This window comes from Euprymna scolopes, chromosome 41 (genome assembly GCF_053919585.1).
Source record: "Euprymna scolopes isolate OS-2025 chromosome 41, ASM5391958v1, whole genome shotgun sequence".
NCBI classification, from domain to species: Eukaryota; Metazoa; Mollusca; class Cephalopoda; order Sepiida; family Sepiolidae; genus Euprymna; species Euprymna scolopes.
The window spans coordinates 18,024,506-18,044,562 of NC_136522.1; the positions used below are offsets into that span (position 1 = coordinate 18,024,506).

Here is a 20,057-nt window from a genome sequence, read left to right on the forward strand (position 1 = left end):
AACGTAAAAGAAAAATTAAATAATAAATTAAAACTTCATAAATAAAAAATCATATTCAGCAAATGACATAAACAAAAGCTAAATTACCAAAATTACCATTTTAATCTCATCAACTTTTCAATTTTGACGGTTTTTTTTCTGAAATAATCTATTTTTTGTATGTTTTTTTTTTTCGTTGACAAATTTAGAAAAATAAATAATCTTTTAAGCAGGGTTAAAAATTAATTTATCAAAGCCTTTTTTTCTTCTAGATTATACAAGGAATGCATTTCCCAATTTACAGTCACAAAAAAATTATTGAAGCTGTAGAGCAGTCGAGATAGTAGGGTCAGTTAGGAGTGGAAGGCCAGAGAAAACATGGAAGGAAGTAATAAAGATAGAATTGAGAAAAAAAAAGGGACAAAAAAAGATATAGGTTAGCTTGAAAATCAATTTCTAAAAGCCATCCAATGCATGCCAGTATGTAGAACAGACCGATGATGATGGAAGAGGAGGAGAAGGACAGTTCTTGAATTAGATGTAGAGCAGTTGAGGTAGCAGGGTCAATTCACAGTGGAAGGCTAAAGAAAAATGGAAGGAAGTAATAAGCATTTGAAAGAAAGGGGGATAAATGAAGACCTGGGAAGAGATAGGTTACTTTGAAAGTCAATTTCTAAAAGCCATCCAATGCATGCCAACATGTAGTACAGATGGTGACCCATGATGAAGATGATGATGACCATCATCTTCACCATCATCGTTGACCTGGTGGTGGTGGTGGTGGTGGTGGTGGTGGTGGTGGTGAGGAGAGTTTTTAGATGAAGAGATGTAAAACAGCTGAGATAGCAGGGTTAGTTGGCAGGGAAAATATGGACTTGAGAGAAAGAGGGATAAATAAAGACCTGGCCAGAGATTGGTTAATTTCTAAGTCAATTTTTAAAAGCCATCCAATGCATACCATCATGAAAAACGTTAAACAGAATGTGATGATGATAGTGGTGGTGGTAAAGCCTGGCATAAACATCAACATTAATGCGAACAATAATTCAACGACAAAAATAATTTGTCATGGAAAGAAATGTAAACAAAATAATAAAAAACAAAAAAAAAAGTGTTCTTAACTTTTTGAATTCTTTTTTGTTGAGAATTCTTTCCTTGTTTGAATTTCTCTCAGATTTTTTTATTCTTTCTTCCGTTTGCATTTGACTCTCTAATCTTAAATGAGCCTCTTCCGTTTCGCTTTGCAAGATCATTTCAAGAAATTTCTGATACTCTTCACAGCAGTATAGTTCCTCGGGCACAAGCGCCGATTCCTCTTCCAATGTCGGTAATGGTTTCATAGGCTTTTGGCAGAAATCGCAAAGTCCAACTCTGCTTTTTACCGGGGCACAATTGACCTTGTTTGTTTCTACATTGATGGCGTCTTTTTCAGATTCACGCATGTACTGGAAATAAAATTGTCGAAGATAGCAAAGATGTTTATTGAAATTAAATGCAACAATATTAATTAGTTCTCACCATTTTTTTTTTTAACAGATAATTAAACTAAACTGCTTTTAATACTTGGGATTTTTTTTTTTTTTTTGCAACCACACTATAATAGAGAAATTCAAAATTTTTAATATTGAATTTCAAGGCAAACCAATGGTTTCTACTTAATGTTATAGGAACGAATATATCTAAAAATTATGAAAAACAATGTGATAGGAAAAAATTATTAAAAAAAATATTTTTTAATGAAAATTAATGAAAATAAAATATTTGGTTAAAAAACACTGGAGAGTTCTAAAAGGAGCTAAATACTGTCTAACTATTGCCAATTTTTTCAAATAATTTTTTTTATAACAGAGAAATTCAAAATTTTTAATATTGAATTTCAAGGCAAACCAATGGTTTCTACTTAATGTTACAGGAACGAATATATCTAAAAAATTATGAAAAACAATGTGATAGAAAAAAATTATTAAAGAAAATATTTTTTGATGAAAATTAATGAAAATAAAATAATTGGCTAAAAAACACTGGAGAGTTCTAAAGGGAGGTAAATAGCGTGTAACTATTGCCAATTTTTATTAATAAATTGTCCATTTTGCCTTATTTTTAGTATAACTGAATTACTTCCCTTGTTATTATATCACATATACCAACCAAAATATGGTAACTGGTTTTTACAATAAAGGTCGAAAACTCATTTTTTTTAATAATGCAGTAATATTTAATTTCTTCTGACAAATATATATCAGTGCTTTTAGTTTATGCAAAAAGTCAGTAGATACTATTGATTTTTTTTAAATAGATTTTTTCGTTTTCTGACTTTTGCTTTTATAATATAGTTATAACTTTTTTTATATTATTACAAGTAATCAAACAAAACTTATTTGTATTATTTATTTCTCATCTTCAGTGTTATTCTCACAACGTTTCGGTTGATGTAACAGCCAACCTTTCTCAGGTGTATCTTATCAAACTTGAAAATCTTTCTATCGAACTCAGGAATCTGGAATTTTGAATAGAGAAAAACCATCCCACCTCAGATGGAGAAAAACCATCCTACCTCACATGGAGAAAAACCATCCTACCTCACATGGAGAAAAACCATCCTACCTCACATGGAGAAAAACCATCCTACCTCACATGGAGAAAAACCATACTACCTCACATGGAGAAAAACCATACTACCTCACATGGAGAAAAACCATACTACCTCACATGGAGAAAAACCATACTACCTCACATGGAGAAAAACCATACTACCTCACATGGAAGAGAACACTTATTTCTCATTCTGAGCCATTCCAACATTGGTGGAATATCCTCATCCTATCTAAGAGATTTATGAACATTGTATTTGTTCAAGTACATTGGAGCATGGTTAGAGAGCACTGAAAAGATTTTGAAGTAAGAAAAGCATTGGCATGGAGTGCATGTCATAAGTTGAGGAAGATATGATCATCCACTCTCTCAGAAAAGTTGAAAGTAAGACTTTGTTGCCATAGTAGAAACAGTCCTTCTCTATGATGCTGAAGCATGGACTCTTACAAATACGCTTAAGAAGATACTGGATAGCTGTTACACATGGATGTTGAGGATGCTCCTCAATACATCATGGAGGAGCCATGCAGCAAACCAACAGCTTTATGGTGACCTACTACCAGTATCACTGACTGAAAGTACAGCAGAGAAGGATGAGAGTAGTTGGTCACTGTATGAGACACAGCGAAGAGAAAGCAAGTAAGCTAGTTCTCTGGATACCAACAGATGGAAACCCAAACTGTGGTAGAAGAAGGATGGCCTACATTGATAACCTGCTACAGGACATAGGATTGGAAAGTGTTCAAGACCTTCAAACTGTCATGCGAGATAAAGAGAACTGGAGAAGTCGTGTAGATTCAGTAGTGAAGCGTCCTGAAAGATGACGAAAATGAGATGAGATGATGTATTTGTTCTGTTATTAGATTTGTCGATATGTTAATAATTGTGCACATTTATATTTGGGATCAGTCGAGCTAGTTATTGTGCATTGTTTATGCTTTTTAAGTATTTTCTATTTCAAGTTAAACTGACTATAAGACTACTACTTACAACACCGACGTTAGCAGAGACGATCTTCTTTAAGGGCACCGTTTCCAATTATAAGTTACACTGTTTGATTTAATTTTCATTAGCAGCTCTTTGTGCCAGACTTTGTCAAAGGCTTTGGATATATCAAGAACTACAGCCCTAGTTTCATCCATCTTATCCAGTGCATGGCGAACTGAGAGACCATAACAACTGTCACAACTGTAGTTGGAGTCTTGTTGAGACCTGGTGCAAATTAATTGGTGAGTGTATCTTATGCAATATAATTAAATACATGCACTGAGAAGTAACAGTTTATGGAGTTGCAATAAGGTGAGTTGATTTGGAAGTTCTCAGACAGTTCTGGCCGTTCTCAAGATTGTGATATGGAACTGACTCCTACTGACACATTTATAGTCTCTCTGCAGTCCCTCCCTCCATCACCTAGCATTTGGTAATAGTAAACTTCAGTAATTAGCCAGCATTTCTTTTCCTTCAATTGCACGTATTTCATTTTTCTTTCAGACTTCTGGTAGTCTGGGCTTAAGTTGTTAGCTTCGCAGATTATTATTGGATTGTAATAATTGCAATTTTTCAAAAGGATTATTGCCTTGCAAGGCAAGTGCATTTACTTTAACAATGCATATAAAGCCCATTTGGTACTTGATGTATATATTGTGGATAAAAAAAATGAAAATCTGCTGTGTTAACAAGAAAGGTCCTAATCGTGAGTTGTGAAATTTTTGAAACATTGTTCTTTTCTTTGCGCTGATGAAGCCCATGTTGTGTAAATTATAATTGATAAACTTTTATATACTTATATGCCAACACTGGTGGCTGAAACAATTGTACGCAAAGTAGTACCAATAAAAGACTAACATTTTAAAAATGAGTAAATACTTGTGTGTCTATTCCTTTTAATGTGATACCTTTAAAGAAAAATATTTATAGCTCTAGTATCGCACTATTGAGCTATCTAAACGAGAACTTTGTGCTAATTATTCATATGTAATTACAATCCCATGTAATTAAATTACATATAAACATATTAGCTATATATATATATATATATATATATATATATATATATATATATATATATATATTTGTTTACTGGTTTTTTGGGAAAGAATTCCAACAAAGTGCTCGATTACAAAGAAAAACCTTTTCAATATAAGAGTTTAATATTTATTTAAAATTGTACAGAAGGTCAGAAAACATTGGTACCGTCGGTTTCAAACCTAACATAAGGGGGACTAGTTAATGGTAAATCATATATAATGTTAGGCTCTCGTCAGCCATGTTGTTTTCTGTATTTTTAAATTTTTTTAGAACAACATGGCTGACGAAAGCCTAACATTATTTACGATTTACCATTAACTGATCCCCCTTATGTTAAGCTTGAAACCGATGGTACCAATGTTTTTCTGACCTTCTGCGCAATTTTAAATATATATATATATACATATATATATGGAGAGAAGGAGAATGAGAGAGTGAGATAGGAAATGAAAGTTTTACCTGCAAAATTTTAGGTGGTTCTACATGAGGCAGGCAAGTTGGTTGATCCGTTTCCAATATCGAAGTCGGTGTAAAGTACTCATCTGAAGACTGTACAAAAACAAAATCAAAATATTTCAAACTTTAGTGATTTGATAATTACTTCCTCCATGTTATCTTTTAAAAAATATTTTTCATTTAAATTTTTGGTCTTTTTTTTAGTTTACCGACCCCTCGGCATTCACCTTTAATTTGTTGACTATAAAGGTTTCGGGTACGTTGAGAACGAATTTCACATTCATTTTTTGCGCAAACAAGTAGTTATCAATGTCTGAAGACATTCAGTATCCAACGTAATCACTATTGTTTTTGCTGGCGGCCATCTTGTTACCCATTTAGGAAAATACAAAAAGAGCTAAACGGAGCCAAAAGGGGCCAAAACATGGCCATAAAAGCATTTTTCGGCTTCAAGGCCGAAATACCCCCCCCCCCCCCAACTAACTCTTTCGGATATTTTTCCGCTTTCCGATATTGAAACAGACAATCTTTTTTTCACTTTTTTAATTACATTCATTTTTTTCACTTCCTTAATTATATTCATTTTTTTCACTTTCTTACTAAACTGCGTGCGTGTGCGTAGTCACTTGACGTTTCACAAGGTGCATGAATACATGGCGGACATTTTAAATGACAAATATTTTTCATAAAATAAAAAGTTTTCACGTCATTTAATAGCAAAAATAATGCTGTCAGTAAGTTTTCACGAGCGGTTTACAAAAACATATTTTATGTTTTTCGATCTTTTTTTTTTGGGGGGGGGTATTCAATTATAGAACTTATGTAGTTTAATAGGTGCTTCTGCAGTTTACTTAACTGTTTTTCAATAAGTAACGCGCCGATATTTACCGAGTAGAATACTGTTTAACATTTCACAGAAATTCTATGTTTACATTTGAGGGAGGCAGTGGAGGGGCGAGTGTGTTGTGGTGGCTGCGGCCTCTCCACTGCCAAATGTAAACACAGAATTTCTGTAAAATATTAAACAGTATTCTACTCGGTAAATGTCAGCGCGTTACTTATGGAAAAATGGTTAAGTAAACTGCAGAAGCACATATTAAACTGCGTACGGCACAATCAAATTGACACGCCAGTTCTCGCCAGATCACCAAAGTTAAGCAACGTTGAGTCTGGCTAGTACCAGATGGGTGACCATTTGGGAAGGCTAGTTCTTCTGGGAAGGTTGGGCGTGGGGCCAGCACCCTCACCCCGTAAAAACAACTCAGTCACTACAAAAGCATCTACAAAGTTGTAAATGGCCCATGCCCCTTCGGGGCTCAAGGCTATGGGACCTATTAAACTACACAAGTTCTATAATTGAATACCTCCCCCCCCCAAAAAAAAAGAACGAAAAACAAAATATGCTTTTGTAAACCGCTTGTGGAAACTTAATTTTTTTTAGATCAATTAAAAGGGGTTAATACCATGCAAACAGTAAATTTGCGACGGTTGGTTACTTGGTTGTTTTTGTTTTACGGCATATCAACCCTTTTCGGGTTATTTAATGCAGAATCCAAAGATTTTGAAGAAAAATCTTTTAATCATTCAACCACGGTAGTGGTTGAATATATGCTTAAGTCCGAAATTGAATGAATCGAGACACATTCAAACCCCCACCACTAATTCCGTTCGCAACCAAATTTCAAACAGCTTATATAGTTGGATAGAACACCCCATTAGCTACATTTTGAAAAAGAAATTTCGAAAATTGGTTTAGTAGAAAAAAAGTTACAACAAAATATGTGGGTTCACAAACAGGAGAGTAAGTACATAAGTGACTAACGCTTTTTTTTTTTATTTTGCATAACTTTTTTTGTATATAAATATTTTTTACTGCGATTTTGCCAATATGACATGTTAGCGTAACGGTTAGAGTACCGGGGGTTCGTGGAAAGATTTTAGGTTCAATCCCGTGTATCGTTTTTTTTTTTTATAATTAAAAAACCGAACTTTTTTTTAATAACTAATTTTTTCTTTAACTCTCCTTATGATTTTATAGCAAAAAATGGTGAATTTATCGATTAAAAATATTAGTGAATTCTATGATATACATATTCTTTGAATGAACTCAAATTTTTCGTTATCGCATTTGATGAAAAATGTAGTCCCATTTTGGCAATGCGTCTGACCAATGATGCTTTTGAACCCGCGACCAGCACTTTGATGTCATCAGCATCAGCCTGGGCATAAATATTCCTATTTTTAAACTACTTTAAAAGAGGATTCAGCATACAGTTCCATAGTAAAGGTGATAAAATCCCACTTAGGGGGTTTCATTTAACTACTTCCCTTTTTGCCCTCAGTAGTTCTACTTGAACTGTTCTGTGCCTCACCATATACTCAATCCATCGGATGAGTACTGGTGGCACATTGAGTTCTCGTAGCGACTTGAACATATTACTGAAGGGTATGTTGTCAAAAGCTCCAACGATATCTAAAAAGACACAGAGTGCCATCTTCTTTTTTGTTAGTTTACGCTCTATACAGATCACGAATTCATGAACCGCAGTCTCAGTAGAGACCCTGGCTCGGAACTACTGTGATTGAATGATAAATATTGCATAAATGTGTGTTTGAGAGCTAATTTTTTTTGACAATCATTAATAAATATTATAAATTTATATATTAATACAATAGCAATGCCTGGAAAAATCATGGATTATATGGAAAAATGCGCGCATGAAAAGTAATATTCTTAAGATTTTATTAAACCTGGAAAAGTAAAAAACAAGATATTCTAGTAAAGTAAAAAATAAGAATTTTTTAGACTTAAAATATTGCAGCTAAAAATAAAATTTGAATATTGATAAATATTTTATTTATTATTTGCATATGTTGTTTATTGTTGAGTTAGAAAGAATTAAATGATCCTAATTATGATATAATAAAATTATTAATTTTTATGTAAATTATAAAATTATTAATTCCATCTACTAACTAACTAACTAATGAATTAATTTTATTCAAACAATTTTCACTACATAAATATATGCAAATAATAGAGGGGAAATAATTTCAATCAAGCGACTGACACCCTTTCTAACTCAACAATAAACAACAACATATGCAAATAATAAATAAAATATTTATCAATATTCAAATTTTATTTTTAGCTGCAATATTTTAAGTCTAAAAAATTCTTATTTTTTACTTTACTAGAATATCTTGTTCTTTACTTTTCCAGGTTTAATAAAATCTTAAGAATATTACTTTTCATGCGCGCATTTTTCCATATAATAGAATATATTTGTTGTTTTCAAATCTGTTCCTATTTAACCCATAGTTGGGACCCTAACAGGTACTACCACTCCGGGTCAGAGTGGACCTGGGAGTAATGGTAATTAAAGGGTGGCTCCACACTCCCCAAAGCCTGCAAGCTGGGGCCTCACCACTGGATATAGTTTTAAATTTGCAATGGATTTGATCATCAGATTTGTGGCTAGCAACATCGAATATCCCTAAAAAAAAAAATTAGTGGTCGCTGTTCGGTTGTAGTGAAAGGTAATATTTACCTTTTAATTTATTTTAATAAATATTAGTCTAAATACTGTTTTTAATTTGTGATCTTGTCTTTATGTTCATTCCTTTTGTTCAAGATTTCTTGGAATTTACCCCTTCCCCCTTCAATAAACCCTTCTTTTTTTTGCGGTGGTGGAGAAGAGGAGATTCCAGTTACATGTGGCATATTTAGCCTTTTTTGGCGTTTTTTCGTTATTGGAAAACAAGATGGCCGCCATTAAAAAATGATAGGGATTACGTAAGATACTGAATGTCTTCAAATACGGATAACTGCATGTTTGTTCAAAAAATAAATGCGATATTCGTCCTCAGCATACCCGAAAACCTAAAAATTGTCGGAGGAGTTTGGTTGAGTTCTCAAAGGTCAAATCGTTGAACTTAGACGCCTTAATCGCCAAATTTCTGTCCAAAAACAGATCAAAGATTTTCCCAAATCTCAGTACCCTGTATATCAAATTTCGAGTCTGTAGGCTGAAAATTGACAGAGTTATTGCGTAGGGAAATGTACACAGACAGACACATAGACAGACACACAGACACGTTTACTTATATATATATATATATATATATATATATATATATATATATATATATATATATATAAATGTACAAGGGGCGTGCAATAAGTAATGCCCCTGACCCACTTCCCATAACAGTAGAGCAACAAAACTTTGCACAGTTATTAGTCTTTCTCTACATAGGAACCACCCAGAGTTATGCATTTCTCCCATCGTTTGATGCAGCTCTTTTTTTGTAGAACACCCCAGGTTGCTCCTCCAACCACGACGTGACTTCAGAAATCAAGGCTGCATAATCTGGGAAATGCTTTCCTTTCAAAAACAACTTCATGGCTGGGAAGAGGTGAAAGTCAGAGGGTGCAAGGTCAGGAGAGTAGGGAGGATGGGGAAGGATTTCATAACCACACACCCGTGCTTCTGATCTGGCGGCATGCGAGTTGTGGACCAGAGTGTTGTCCTGCAGGAGGAAGGTACCTTTGCTGATCTTGCCCCGCCTCTTGATTTTGATAGCTTACCTTAATTTCCTCAAAAGTGAATCATAATAGGCTCCTGTAATTGTGGTACCCTTTACCAGTAAATCTGTCATCACTACTCCGTCCTGGTCCCAGAACACTGTGAGCATGACCTTGCCAGCGGAGGGCTGCACCCTTGCTTTCTTTGGAGGTGGTGAGTCCAAGTGCTTCCACTGCATTGACTGGGCTTTGGTCTCTGCGTCATAGTGATGGACCCAGGTTTCATCCTGTGTAATCTTTTGAAAACCTTTGACTCATCTTCTTGGCACATCTCCAAATTTATCCTTGAGCACTCGATGTGTTCTTGCTTCTGGAATGGTGTAACCAACCTTGGAATCCATCTGGAAGATACCTTATGCATATGCAAATGGTCATGAATGATAGTTTCCACAGACCCTGTACTAATCTTGACATCTTGGGCTATTTGGCGAATAGTAATGCGCCGATCTTCCACAATGGCAGCCTCAACTTGACAGACAGATGCCTCATCAATGGCAGAAGGGGGTGGGGGGGCGACCAGGTCTGGGAGCTGTTTCCATAGACTTCTGGCCATATTTGAATTCACGATGCCAGCGTTTTACAAGGTCATATGATGGGACATTATCACTATAAGTTTCTTTCATTTCATCAAAAGTCTCCTGTGGTGTGCGTCCTTTCAAATACAAAAACCGGATCACTGCTCGACATTCAACAGGCTCCATTTCACACCTGACTCAGTTCAAACACCTGTAAAACAGAAAGCACAATTAGTTCAGAGCTGTAATTTGCCACATAACCGGTAGAGATATAAATCATTGGACATGCAAAATTTCAGCTAGATCAGACAACTGGAAGTGGGTCAGAGGCATTACTTATTCTTGTACGAGGGGTGTGCAATAAGTAGTTAATAAAACATATCAAAAAGCACTTTGAAAAAGAGTTAAAAACATATTTAATTTTAAAAAGGAAGCACAAAATAAGCAGATAGTCCTTAATATATGTGTGTGTGTGGGTGTGTGTGTGTGGGTGTGTGTTCCTTCCTTAGTCTGTACGTAACACTTTGAAAAATGTCAAATACAATTTTTGAAGGACAAAGAGCTTCAAAAATTTGTCAATTTGGCTTAAGTCCGATCTGACAATCCTGGGTATGAATATGAGTGACCCTCACCCCCGTTTTGATGTAGTCTCGTTTTCGAATATCATTATAATATTTTTTTTTTTTTACAAGTGAGTTACCACTTATCAAGGCCCGGGGGTCACTGAAGGATAAGGATTATGTACAATGGTCACCTGGACTACACTGTAGTAATCGTTAATAGTGGAAATAATTTGATTATACAATATATTGTCTAAGAATTTAATTATATTTAGTATACATCCAGTTATACTGTACAATTTAATTTTCATTAGCAGCCCTTCGTGCCAGATTTTGTCAAAGGCTTTGGATATATCAAGGGCTATAGTCCTGGATTCACCCGCCAGTCAGTGCATGGTATATGCATTCTGAGATGACTGTCAAAATATCTTTTTTTTTTTTTTTTTTTACAAGGGAATCACCACTTATTAAGGCCCAGAGACCACTCGAGGATAAGGGTTAAAGAGTGTACAGCGGTCAAAAGGACAATATCATAGCAATCGTTAGAAGTGTAAATTTGGTAAATCGGATTACTTAAGAGGAACGGCTCATCAAGAACTTGTTTACATTGGGCTTGAAGACGGCCATATTGTAGTCAGCTGGAAAGTAGGTAAACGGAAGAGAGTTCCACAGGTGTGCAGTTCTTAGAAAGAAGCTTTGTTCATGGAATCTATTTAGGTTTAGGCACAGATAAAGAGTGGGGGAAATTATTCATAGTCTTTTCAGCTAAACAAGTGTTTCTCATGAATTTTTGGCGATGGGGAGACCATAGATTGGAGCTCAGATGAACACTTGCCATGAAAATAACGATAAAACAGAGACAGGCTCGCAACGCCTCTTCTGTGTGAAAGAGGTTGTAGGGAAGAGAAAAGGGGCATTCCCCACTAGGCTACAAAGTCTATTCTGAACTCTATTAAGGCAGAATAAGCCTTCCTAGCAGCTCCTGCCCAGATGTGACTGCAATACTCCATCCTTGCAGTAGAATGACAGAAACGATTCTAATGGTCAATGTTTAAAACATTTATTAATACTTCATTCTTGATTCTTCTTACGCTTTTATTTACTGACCTTATGTTTCTATTTCTTATAATATTTATCAGTACTAGAACTTATACTTCAGTCTTTGGGACATACAATCATGATTCTGAGCATTACCAGGACATTATCAGATCTCTGCATGCCATTGATTTGAGATATGTTCAATAGAGTTACTTTGGATGTTTTCAAGAAAATTTAATTATTTGAGGTGGGAATTAAGTTAGGAATTAGTTCAAAACAAATCATTTTTTAAATCTAATATATAAAGAAAATTCAATCGGATTCCAGAATATTCTTGAACCTGACAAATCGATATTTGATTCTATCTAGCCAATTTGTCTGCTTCCTTCTAAGCTCTTTGCAAGTAAATAACATTTTGCTTTAGTTCCTTTCAAAAAATACTAATTCCGGTTAAGAAGATTTTTTTTTTTTGTTAGCATGAAGGCATCTTCTGTTTCTGGCCGAAACGGTGCACACCATGTGTGAAATTAATAAAGATACATTTCTACATGGCTGTTTCCAATTTCAGGTAAATAACACTGTGCAACAAATTTCAGGTTTTAAAAATTCCCCTAACAATATTGCAAGTCTAAAATAGATACAATCTACAATTTAATTAAATAAGATTAAAGTTATTTGAAAAGGTTCATTTGCTTTGAACACTCAAGTAACATAGGACAACAACTCTAATTACAATGTGCAACGAATTTCAGGTTAAAAAAAGTACATACCACATAAATAAGACCTTCTCCGGTGTAAGAAAAATATCCTGATATTTTAAAGTAAAAGACTGGAAGGTGCTGAATGAAAGCTTTGATTTATTTTTACAAATTTTTCAATGAAAAAATATATTTCTGTTATTACAAAAAAAATTCAATGAAAAATTAATTGAAAAATGAAAGCAATACAGTTTTTGTTGTTACAAAGAAATTAAAAATAATTACACTGTGTAATAAACTTCAAGTTTTAAAAAACTACATGCCACATAAGATCTGTTTCGGTGTAAGAAAAAATATCCTGATACTAAATCTGACCTTTATTTCTCTAGATTATACACCGTTTTGATGTACTATAAATCATATTTTAATATTTGTTATGAATGAAGATACAGAATTAACAGTTTAAACAACATTTGTCGTCTTAACCCTCTTGTGTTTCTAATCGTTGAATGTTTGAGTTAAATGAAAAAGAAGAAAGATTTTCAGATCGCCAAATTCACTGCGTCGAAGCACTAGGTGTATCAGAAGCCGCCATTAAAAATGCGTGATAAGAACTTGAATAATTCAACTTACTATCTTTCGAAGCTTATAACTACTTGAAAAATGTCACTCAAACCCTAATTTTTTTTTTCAATTAAAGGAGGAAAGACCAAATTTTAAAAAAAATAACAAGTTTAATAACAAATTATGCAATATTTGTTTTTTAAATCGGTTTTCTTTAAAAAAGATTTAAAGAAAAATCAACGAAATTTTACTTACTTCAATTATAAAAAAATATATATAAATTCCAAAAAATCACTTACCTATAAAAAATACTATTCAATGGGTACTTCCATTGCTCATTATTAAGAATTTATCCATATTTATACTTATATTCCATGTCTTTTTTAAATAAAATACTTTTTTAAACAAGGATTCAAAAAAAAAAAAAAACACAAACTCATTTTTTTTTCACTGTTCAAATAAAGGGAGACAAATATCTGATTTTCTTCATGTTTATCTTCCGGTGGCTTCAAAGCGCCACAATTAATGTCTCTTTCTATTGCAAAATTATTATTTTGGAGCTACCTTAGTTAAAAATGAACACATTCACTTATCAATTTTTGCCGTTAAAAAAAACCCACTCTACCGATTTTTTTTTATTCTCTTAATGAAATACATGAGTTTTTGATTAATATATTTTATTTCTTCTTTATCGAGTGATTTGTTTTTAAATATCTAAAAAAAGAAAACATTGAATGAAATAGAAAAAATTGTCGTTAGCGTCCGATATTTACTTGACAATATAAGCATAACATGAGCTTTCACTTAAAAAAAAAAAATATCAACGTGATTTTTAAAAGAAAAGGTTTTACACTTTGGACTTTACAGGTAAATTTCCAAAAAAACACTTTTTTTTTGTTTTAAATTAGAATAGTTTATTTATTGATCTTTTATCTTCAATTTGTGATATATAAAACTTTGGTGGGTAAATCAATTATTTAAATTTTAATAGACATTTCAAAATAAGGGGATGAATTTAAAAAAAACGTTTGTCTAAAATATTATATTCGGTTTATTGGAAAGAGCATAAAATTTTACATTGACCCTGAAAATATCGTACAAATTGAACCGATAGAAAAATTTTGATAGATTTTTAAAGTTTAAAAATTGAAAAAAATTTAACTTGTAAATTTCAATTGATTTCGTATGTAAAGAAAAATGGCTGCATTAACACGCGCCGTTACTTTGTAAACACTGTTTTCTAAAAAATAAAAAATAATATTTCTATTATTTTTTAAAAACAACTTTAATAGTTTATTTTGGAAGTATATTCCATAAAGAAAATAAACAATCCACTTTAAAAAGAGAAATTACGAGTTTTTTATATTTTATTCGCAGTTTTGTGTTAGGGGTGTTAAAAATTTCCCCAAAATTCTGATACACCTATCGAAGCACATATAACAAAAATCTGTCTTGTTCCCTTTTTGACGTTATCGAAAACAAGCTTTCTTCAACTGACACCAAATTGTTCTCTAATTGAAGAAACATTGATTTTTTCATATTGTCAAACCTACTGCGTCTCAATTTGCATAAGACGTTTTTGTCTCGTGTTGGTCAGGTTTTGAGTTTAAGACTTTATGACACTATTGGTGTCATGAATGCATGCAGTGAGGTGCATATTGCAGTGAGGGGGGTGTTTGACCGGACGGGATAGAGGAAGAGAGAGCAGAAGAGGGGGTGTGATGTCTGATTGGGACAAAACAAAAATGTCTATGGGATTTTGTCAGAAAGAGAAAAAAAAAATAATTGTTTTTATCTGATTGTCGTTATATATCTTAACATGAAAGGTTGTTTTTAAAACCTCTGTTGAGAGGTTTGAAGAGATCCGGAGATTCTTGGCTGATTAAGGCTGACAGCTTAGAATGGGGGTCAAGGAGAGAGGGTCACCGCCGAGCGTTGTTTGATCTGGGGTGACTAATCACTCCTAATTTGATAAGTGAAGGCCTCAGTGCAAAGGAGGGTTAAAATTTGGTAGAGATAAGTTTGAGGAGGAGGAGTAGAGATTAGGGGAACAGACAGAGAGAGGTGCTGAGTGGACAAGACGAAGGGTAAGCTCTAAGAGGAAGAAGAAAGGATGTTTGTAACCACTCTCTGAAGGAGAGGTAGGGAAGGGTTGGATTTAGAAAAAGGAATTCTAAAAAGGGTAGAGTTGTAACCAGCAAATTGAACGGCTGGGATGGTCAAGCGCTCCCGATTTGGGAGCCCTCAGGGCCTGATGTTATGATGTTAACTAGCCTGTGTTAATGGGAAATCTGTGACTTTACTGGTCTGGTTTTACATCGTTTCACTGCTATAGTCAGTCACCTCAATTTAGACAGTAGCTGTTATGAAGTAATGAAATTAATAAATAGCTTGTTATTGTTATAAACCGGAGTTCTGTTTGTTTGTGGTGAGGACTCTTCATTTTGCAGCAAGCCGCAAGGACTAGTGGAGTGATTGATGTACCCGGAGTTTACCTACACAGGGTAGAAGACGATTCGATCGAGAGGCAAAGCGCCCCACCATGAAAACACAGTGGGTGAAGACGATCAACAGGCCCACTTGTGATGGGAAAATGTACGATCGAAAGAACACCTGTCATATCGGATGGAATCCGACGAGATTAAGGACACCTGGTGTGGTTGGGCAGGTATCGTCCTCATTATATTTTTCTCTTTTTTTTCTTTTGCGAATGACACTCGCGCTAATCATGCGGGCTACAATTTCCCCTACAGTGTTCATCACTTACATCAATAAGATTCTCCGCAAACTTCTCAAAAGTGACAATTTATAAAAAAAAAAAAAAGAAAAGGTCAGCAATGGATTTTCCACACTATTGTGCAATGTGCACATGCAATAGCCACAGATGTCCTGTACTTTTTTGATTGTTGCACAGTGTTATTGGACAATTTTTATGAAACTCTATAGAAATTTAAGTTGAAATTAAAAAAAATTCTGGCGATAATCAAATACCTATTATTGTCTATTGCGTCTACTGTTCTTTTCGGATTATAGAAAGAAAAAAAAAGTCATTTAGACTTATTTGAAATTTTACGATTGTTAGCAATATAAAAAGTTTTAATATATTATACAAGTGGTATCTGTGGAACTCCCACAGGGTACTCATTCATATGTAATATATTGATGTTGGCATTCTGTAGATGTTCAGTGTAAATAGAGACGCTCAGATATTATTGTAGCTTTTTTGTTAAAACTGCAAAAGTATTTATCTAAGCTAGCACGAACGCCCGCCAAAGCCCGGTCCTAAAGTATGTTAAATATGATATTTTAATTCTTGCAGATTTTGTATATATTATTATAGAGTTAATGTTCTATCGATTTTTATCCGTTATAAAGTTGCGATTTAAAAAAAATATATATATCCATATGACTTGGGTTCATTAGTTTGAATCGAAACCGAAATAAAAACTTATGAAAAAAAAAAATTTATATATATAACTTTAGTTTCTTCAGCCATAATCGAAACCGAAACCAAAAGTTATGAAAAATTCTTGATAAAATTATTTATGACAAGAAAAAGAGCATAACAATTAAACGACCCAGATGTAAGCGTGACACACAAAAGAAGACACACACACAGTATCGTATTAATGCAGGGCGGTCTCTAGAAAAGCGGGAGCTTTGTCAAACAATGATTTATTTTTACAAAGAATAATTTTCACAAAGTTTTTCAAAGACAAATGTTATATCGTACTCATAGATACTCAAAATGTCGTCCGTGCACTTCACTGCAGCGTCTTAACCTAGAAATCCAAGCTCGTGTGGCGTTTTGAAAGGTAACTTGTGAGATATCATTCCAAGCTCTTGCCAAGCACATTTTCAAGTCATCGATAGAGTGTATGTCACGTCGACAGTTCTGCGCCTCTGTTAATAACAAGCTCCAAGCACAGTAATCCATGACATTTAAGTCTGGACTTTTTGAGGGCTAATCTTCCGGTTTCAATGAAATCAGGAGTAGATTGCCGAAGAAACTGAATTGAAGCCCTTGCTGTGTGAGCCTTGGCACAATCCTGCTGCCATGTCCATATTTGGTTGTCCATTACAATAGCAAGATGTAATGAAATCAATATGCAGATTGCACACCCATTCGACAACAAAAGAACCAATCAAAAAATAGCAATCACGCATTTTATTCATGATCTAAGATGACTTTCGAATTTCCTGCTTGTCTAGCGACCACCCTGTATAAATAAAATCTCTGTAGTCGGGTAAAATTGTAATCCTTGAATTTTGGCAGAATATAAAACAATATGGCCGCTCCTGGCCTGCTAATGGCTGCCTAATATAATTTGATATTCTTAATTAAAAGAAAAAACTACTTGATCAATTTACGTGATGTTTGGAATATGACATCTTTATTCCATGACGAGTACATACGTCATGAATACTTTTTGTTTTTCACTCAAATGTGCACCATATTTTTAATTACTCAGAACATATATTGCAACTGAATTATCTAGCTATGATCAGGGTTGGAAAGGGGGTGGGGCAAAAACCGGTCTCGCACCAGCACATTTTTTCCTCTCAAAGGCTCTGTAAACATTCCTGGGACCATGCCAGAAAAATTCATATTTTGTTGAAAAAATAGATCCAACAGTTTTCTAATTTTTCAATTTTTGTAGGTTTAAAACACCAAAAATTGATGCAAAATTCACAAGGTATTTCCATTATTTTGTCCAACCCTTCTGTCTGTATGTATATTAGCAGCAGCCGAAGGATAGCTGACTAGTAAAAATATTGGCAGTAGCAGAATGATAACTGACTAGTAAAAATATTAGCAGTCTAAGTAGAGCAGACTAGTAAAAATATTAGCAGCCTAAGTAGAGCAGACTAGTAAAAATATTAGCAGCCTAAGTAGAGCAGACTAGTAAAAATATTAGCAGCGGCCATAGGATAGCTGTCTAGTAAAAATATTAGCAGCAGCTTAAGGATAGCTAACTTGTAAAACTATTAGCAGCAGGCATAAAATTACTGGCTAGCAAACATATTAGAAGTAGCAGCCGAAGGATAGCTGACTTGTAAAAATATTAGCAGCAGTCATGGGATAACTGACTAGCAAAAATATTAGCAGCAGCCATACGAAAGCTGACAAGTAAAAATATTAGTAGCAGCTAAAGAATAGCTGACTAGTAAAAATATTAGCAGCAGGCAGTGGATAGCTGACTAGTAAAAATATTAGAAGTAGCCCAATGACAGCTGACTAGTAAAAATATTTGCAGCAGCCGAAGAATAGCTGACTAGTAAAAAAACTAACAGAAGCCATAGGATCGTTGACTAATAAAAATATTATGAATAGCCGAAGGATAGCTGGCTAGTGAAAATATTAGCAGCAGCAGCCGAAGCATAGCTTACTAGTAAAAATATAAGCAGCAGCCGTAGGATTAGCAGCAGCCAAAGGATAACTGACTAGTAAATATATTAGTGACAGCCGAAGGATAGCTGATTAGTTAAAATATTAGCAGCAGCCAAAGGATATCTAACTAGAAAAATATTAGCAGCAGCCATAGGATAGCTTACTAGTGAAAATATTAGCAGCAGCCGAAGAATAGCTGACTAGTAAAAATATTAGCAGCAGCCGAAGGATAGCTGACTAGTAACAATATTAGCAGCAGCCAAAAGATAGCTGACTAGTAACAATATTAGCAGCAGCCAAAGGATAAGTGACTAGTAAAAATATTATCAGCACCCGAAGGATAAGTGCCTGGTAAAAATATTAGCACCAGCCAAAGAATAGCTTACTAGTGAAAATATTAGCAGCAGCCGAAGAGTAGCTGACTAGTAAAAATAATAGCAGCAGTTGAAAGATAGCTGACTAGTAAACATATTAGCAGCAGCCGAAGAGTAGCTAACTAGTGAAAATATTAGCAGCAGCTGAAGGATAGCTGACTAGTAAAAATATTAGCAGCAGTAGCCAGAGGATTCTGGGTAGCAAAAATATCAGCAGCACCCAAAGGATAGCTTGCTAGTTAAAATATTATCAGCACCCAAAGGATGCATTATTAGTTTAAATATCAGCAGCAGCTGAAGGATAGCTGGCTAGCAAAAATATTAGCAGCAGCTGTTAAAGCACGTATGCAAATTAGCATGTGTGCTTGAGCTTATATCACAAGAAAAGTAGAGCTAAATGACCACATGGCAAGATGGACGTGTAAAGTCAAGGGTGAGAAAGCACTTGCTAACGACAATGCGAGGTAGCGAGGAGAAAGACTTTTAGAAAACATGCATGTGCGAAAACACTTTTGCAAGATAATGAAACACTTTATTTTTTTTGGAAGAATCACAAATAAATGCATTTCATTTGCACCAAAGAAAAAATGATGAATTGGATTTTTATTTCTTTCTTTGTTTTTTGTTTGTTCCTTTGCGACGGTGCCAGGCTGCATGTGGGTTCGAGAGGTTTGAAGTATAAAGACACAGTTTGAGTGTAACAGTCACGTTACAGAGACAGGGTGAAAGATGTAACATATTGTTGCATTTTTATTTTAAAAGGAACTTTCATCTCGCCTTCTGCACAAAGTCCCAGCGAAAAATATGTGATGTTCATCAAAGAAGCAAGCGGCTACGCACTTGCGCTTTGTGTGGCTGTACAAACGATAAATAATCAACACTCAGCTCGGAAACGTTCTTCTATCCTGCGGGCGAAGAAGAAAGAAAAATTTTAAAGATCCAAGATGGTGTCCGTGATCTTTTAAAGTCTTCAATTTCGCACAGTTCTCGCATGGTCACATGACACACCTGCTAATGAGGCATGCCTGGACATGATAAAAGCAGGTCGCTGGGAGGAGTTAGGGTGAAGCATTCAGACCTGTGTACAGTGAATAGTGCTCTTCGTCTCGTCAGACTTTTTGATACAACCCGTGTAGTGAAATTTGTTTTGCATCTCAGACCTTTTCTTCTTTTTTTGCTACAAGACAGGGAAGGAAATATGGTATCTTGTCCATGTGACTACTCAAAATGTACTAAAGGGTTTGGGTCAAAAGTGCTACTCCGCACATAAAAT

At 34.5% G+C, this 20,057-nt stretch overlaps 1 protein-coding gene across 2 annotated transcripts in view; it reads right to left on the reverse strand.

The window, feature by feature from the left end:
* Positions 1-20,057, reverse strand: part of LOC145266367 (glutamate-rich protein 6-like) — a 104,416-nt gene that overhangs the window by 53,461 nt on the left and 30,898 nt on the right. For both annotated transcript variants that reach the window (XR_013864707.1, XM_080121990.1), the window contains exons 6-7: positions 5,059-5,148; positions 1,102-1,424 (exon numbers count right to left, since the gene is read on the reverse strand). Coding sequence is in view for 1 of the 2 variants with exons in the window: in XM_080121990.1 (XP_079978116.1) it covers positions 1,102-1,424; positions 5,059-5,148 (413 nt within the window). In the remaining variant the exon portion in view is untranslated. The remainder of the gene's footprint in view (positions 1-1,101; positions 1,425-5,058; positions 5,149-20,057) is intronic.